Source organism: Poecilia reticulata, unplaced genomic scaffold (genome assembly GCF_904066995.2).
Source record: "Poecilia reticulata unplaced genomic scaffold, P_reticulata-male-v2 Scaffold_161, whole genome shotgun sequence".
Lineage (NCBI taxonomy): Eukaryota > Metazoa > Chordata > Actinopteri > Cyprinodontiformes > Poeciliidae > Poecilia > Poecilia reticulata.
This window is the reverse complement of record NW_027675259.1, coordinates 12,501-17,500: the sequence shown is the minus strand read 5'-3', so window position 1 is coordinate 17,500 and position 5,000 is coordinate 12,501. Positions and strand designations below refer to the sequence as shown.

General features: G+C 57.2%; 1 protein-coding gene across 1 annotated transcript; it reads right to left on the bottom strand.

The window, feature by feature from the left end:
* Positions 1-154: 154 nt before the first annotated feature.
* LOC145550701 (uncharacterized) lies at positions 155-3,723 on the bottom strand. The gene is made up of 4 exons (XM_081604494.1): positions 2,178-3,723; positions 874-2,086; positions 536-784; positions 155-463 (listed from the first exon to the last, which is right to left on the bottom strand). Exons 1-4 carry the CDS (start codon positions 2,432-2,434, stop codon positions 176-178), a joined length of 2,007 nt encoding a protein of 668 aa, XP_081460620.1. The 5' UTR covers positions 2,435-3,723; the 3' UTR covers positions 155-175.
* Positions 3,724-5,000: the final 1,277 nt, after the last annotated feature.

The following is a 5,000-nucleotide window of genomic DNA, read 5'->3' as shown; positions in this document are numbered from 1 at the left end:
GAGAGCGGGTGATATGGTTTTTAACACCCTATTCGAAAAAACACTACCTGAATGAGGATAAAAGAAAGTCTGAAAAGTGGGTGATAGACAAAAAAATGACAAAGTGTTCCCAACACTTAGAAATATTTTCAGACACCAGAAAAATGACAAAGTATTCCCAACACTTAGAAATATTTTATTGAATAGTTCCAGTGGGTGGCTCCGTCTCTGTAGGACTGCTTGATGGAGCCAGATCCCCCGAGGAGTCACCATCCGTAGCCAGTACACTCGCAGGACTAGCGGCCCTTGATCTTCCAGAGCTCGGAGAGGATTGGGGTGCTGTGGCTCGGTCGAACGCGTTCCGGATGTCAGCCAATTGCTCCGCGGTGAGATGGTTGGCATAGTACCGGTCCGCGGTCCTCGTGTCATGACACATGACCCTAGACAGTTGTCCCCTGACCTCGCTGCCGTGCGCATCCCGTGCCTGCGTAGAACCAGAAAATACATTTAAAAACAGAAAAGCGGGTGAGTTCAGAGCCGTTAATGGATCACTCACGTGGGTCGCTACCGCTGTCCTTAGATCGGTTACCGTGGGACGGCCCGGAAGTCCCATTGAGCTCCATGCACACGCCGCGTATTTGCTTAGCCGTCTTATACGCGTCTGTTGTGCGCTGAAAAACAGCAGCTTGCAGCGTGGTTCCAGCAGCCGGCGGACACCCATCCAACGTACGAACCACCCGAACTCGGCATGGCTCAAGAACAGCTGGGCGGCGCCGAACGCACGGTTCGTCTTGTGCCTCCTCACCTGAGGAGAGATCAGATTAGATTAGATTAGCTTCCCATGCCCGTTCCCCAGGTCTGGTTCTACCAGGTCTGGTTCTACCAGAAACTTACATTAATCACAAAGCCCGGAGCGCCTTCCTGGGCTTCATCAATCGCATCCTGGAGCTCGTCGGCAGTCATGTTTGTCAAGACCCCTGCTCTGTGACCATAGACCGCAGAGAGATAGCAAGCTAGGTAACCATAGAACTGGTTCCGCAACTGGATGGTTGGCTGGTTCTCCAGCTTTCTTAGGAGGGAAGGGATTGTCGTCCTGGCCAGGGTCTTGCAGGTTCTCAGCTGGGTTCTGGTGACGGTCCGCCGTTCCTTGGAGCGCTTAACTTCGATCTGGTGGAGGGTCACCTCGGTGGCTATTTGGAGGAGGTCAGCCTTGACCGCTCTGCTGACGGCGGTGATCTGTCTCCGGGTCAGCCTGCATTCCCGCGGGGGTGTAGCGGCAAAGTAATCCATGAACTGGGACAGGTTCACCAGGTAAACTTTAACAGTCGTTATGGCTCTTTTCTTCAGCTTCAGTGCCTGCGGGAAGGCGTGGACCCGTTCCACGTCGTCCAGGAACTTCCAGGTGGGGTTGACCTGCCTGCCGTGTGCAATAAATGAGAGAAAGCTACGGACCCGACCCAGCTTGGAGCGTGCGTTCATCCGGTGCTGTTGGCTTGGCAGGGCACCCCGCAGATCTGAGTGGAATTCTTCAAGGTAGCGCTCCACGGGTGGTGGAAACTTCCTTGGAGCAAATGGCAGCAGGGCAAGTCCTCTGACTGGCCTTGTGGAGGTTGATGTTGCAGGGGAATCAGAGTCGGTCTGGCCCGGCGGAGAAGCTGCAGGAGACGGGGCTCCGGTGGCTGCAGGTGAACCATGCGGAGAAGCTGCAGGAGACGGGGCTCCGGTGGCTGCAGGTGAACCAGGCGGAGAAGCAGAAGCAGGCATGGTGACAGCATGAGGAGAAGAGTCTGTACTTGATATCGGCCGTGGTGCCCGGCGTGGGGTGCCGGGAGACGACGACGACACGTCTGCGTCTTCCCCCTGCGATTCTGGAGCTCTGCTGTTCGGGTCTTGGGCGTCCAGGCCGGATGCCAGCGGCGGGTTCGGATCCGTGGAGCGAAGCTCTGCGATGGCGCGGAGAGTTGAGCGCCACTGAAGCTGCAGAAGATGGTCGCCTAACACCTGTGGCTCGAGGCGGTTGTGAGCACCGGACAGATGTCTGTCCACCCTCGGACCATTGTATCCACACGCTCTGACTGGGCAAGTCATCCCACGGATGTTCACTCGTCTGTGGGCGAAGGCAAGGAGTATCTTACGCTCAGCAGGGTTCAAGATGCAATGGGTCCGCTCTAAATGCTTGGGCAGCAGAGAAAACTTGCGTTGGCAGATTGGGCAGCGTCGGTCTGGAGGCATCTGGACCCACGTCTGGCAGTAATGTCCGGCAGAAGCTTGGTTGTCTGGCAGAAGCTTGGTTCTCCGGAGAAGGTCGCAGCAGAAAGGCTGGAACGGGCAGCTGGGTTCTATTGAGCCTGATTGCGAGGCAGGCAGGCAGGCAGGCAGGCAGGGCGCTGATTGCACGATTGCTTCCAGCCGCACAGAATGTCTCAGAAAACTTTCTAAGTGCTGAATCAATCATGCCTTACCAGGGCCACGAAAAGAATTGATTGGGATTTAAACACCTTATGCGAAAAAACACTATCTGAATGAGGATAAAAGAAAGTCTGAAAAGTGGGTGATAGACAAAAAAATGACAAAGTGTTCCCAACACTTAGAAATATTTTCAGACACCAGAAAAATGACAAAGTGTTCCCAACACTTAGAAATATTTTCAGACACCAGAAAAATGACAAAGTGTTTGTGGTGAATGGAGCCAGGGCAGCGACTACTGGCGCCCCGCCTCCAGTAACGAGTTAGGGCAGCGACTTCCGGCGCCCCGCCGCCTCTGTTTACGAGTGGTGAATGGAGCCAGGGCCGCGACTACTGGCGCCCCGCCTCCAGTAACGAGTTAGGGCAGCGACTGCCGGCGCCCCGCCGCCAATGTTTACAAGTGGTGAATGGAGCCAGGGCCGCGACTACTGGCGCCCCGCCTCCAGTAACGAGTTAGGGCAGCGACTGCCGGCGCCCCGCCGCCAATGTTTACAAGTGGTGAATGGAGCCAGGGCCGCGACTACTGGCGCCCCGCCTCCAGTAACGAGTTAGGGCAGCGACTGCCGGCGCCCCGCCGCGGTGAACGGTGCCAGGGCGCCGTTAAGAGTGGACAGTGTCCACAGACCATAAGGAGGGTTATGGTAACTGGAAATAAAACCGCGTGGCATTACCACTTAACGTGGTCCCACAGAGCTGAAACTTCGTGGGGGTGTTCAGTCCGACCCCATGGACCGTATGCCACCGCTTGTTCAATCCAGGCACGCCCCCGTGGGGTCGATCCGGACCCCCCATTTCTAAAAACGGCACCGGCCCCCCAGCAAGAACCGTAGTAGCTGGAGCTATAAAAATCGGTACGTTTAAAGAGCTAGACGAGATCGCAAAGCCTGCCAAGCCGCTTCGCGATCGGATCAAAATTGCCCTGTCAGCGCCCGTTAACAGCGGGGCAATTTCACAGTTAAACCTATGGAGAAACCCAACTTTTTTTACCAGAATCTAAGTCCTGCTGCCTTACCAGGGGCACGAACTTCCAGGGCCTGCGTACTGCTGGGTGTAGTCCGAGGAGGGGTGCTTAAGTGTGGGTACACGTGCTCGGCCGGTGGGCCTGGCAGGCCCGGTTCTCAGTTGACGGCGAGAAAAAGTCTAAGTCCCATCCAGGGACCGGACAGGGGGCGCTCGGCCGGAAGAGGCTGGGGAGGGTAGCCTCTCCCCGGTCAACCCAAGGCCACATCGTAAAACTGAGTTGCCTTACCAGGGGCACGAGCTTCCAGGGCCTGCGTACTACTGGGTTTAGTCCGAGGAGGGGTGCTTAAGTGTAGGTACACGTGTTCGTGTGGAGAGCCTGGTTCTATCGGGGGTGGGGGGGGTTCCAAGACTGTGTCTGACCCCGGAGCCAAGTCTGGGTGTGGGCCTGGAGGTCAGGCCTGGATGTCCAGGCCTGGATGTCTCTGCCTGGATGTCTGTGCCTGGATGTCCAGGCCTGGATGTCTCTGCCTGGATGTCCCAGCCTGGTTGTCCCTGCCTGGATGTCTCTGCCTGGATGTCTGTGCCTGGATGTCCAGGCCTGGATGTCTGTGCCTGGATGTCCCTGCCTGGTTCTGCAGGCCTGGATGTCTGTGCCTGGATGTCTGTGCATGGTTCTGCAGGCCTGGATGTCTGTGCATGGATGTCTGTGCCTGGATGTCCCAGCCTGGTTCTGCAGGCCTGGATGTCTGTGCCTGGATGTCTGTGCATGGTTCTGCAGGCCTGGATGTCTGTGCCTGGATGTCTGTGCCTGGATGTCTGTGCCTGGTTCTGCAGGCCTGGATGTCTCTGCCTGGATGTCTGTGCATGGTTCTGCAGGCCTGGATGTCCCAGCCTGGTTCTGCAGGCCTGGATGTCTGTGCCTGGATGTCTGTGCCTGGTTCTGCAGGCCTGGATGTCTCTGCCTGGATGTCTGTGCCTGGATGTCTGTGCCTGGTTCTGCAGGCCTGGATGTCTTGCTGGATGTCTGTGCCTGGTTCTGCAGGCCTGGATGTCTGTGCCTGGATGTCCCAGCCTGGTTCTGCAGGCCTGGATGTCCCAGCCTGGATGTCCCAGCCTGGATGTCTCTGCCTGGATGTCTGTGCCTGGTTCTGCAGGCCTGGATGTCTCTGCCTGGATGTCCCAGCCTGGTTCTGCAGGCCTGGATGTCTCTGTTGCTCCAGGCCCGGATTTCAAATTCGTACGGAACCTAGGCAAACTATATACTGGAAGAACCGGGCGAGTCCCAGGAGTGCCCCGGTGGTCTCCGATTTCGCCTAGGACGTTCCCCCGATTTTTAACGAATTTTTAAGCGATTTGCGCCTAACCGGGCCTGGGGGGGGGGCGAGTAGGCGGTCCGGAAGGCCCGGAACCCGCTCATGCCGTACACCGTTGGATCCGGGCCGCTCCGGGGATTACTAGGGTGGCCTCCGTTTCGCTCCAGGACCTTCCTGCGGTCGTCTATGGGTGTTTAACCGTCTACCGGAAGTCGGGTCAAAAGTACCCTTTCCCGCGGTCCAAACGAACCGGGACTGGCACCATCGTGCTCCTGGGAT

Bases quoted from the DNA above. Each gene is read 5' to 3' on its own strand.
- LOC145550701 (XM_081604494.1), bottom strand. From the start codon at position 2,434: ATGATTGATTCAGCACTTAGAAAGTTTTCTGAGACATTCTGTGCGGCT. The intron at 2,087-2,177 runs GCAAGTTTTCTC...CTTCGCCCACAG, and splicing joins ACGCTGCCCAATCTGCCAAC to ACGAGTGAACATCCGTGGGA. The intron at 464-535 runs GTGAGTGATCCA...GGTTCTACGCAG, and splicing joins GGACAGCGGTAGCGACCCAC to GCACGGGATGCGCACGGCAG.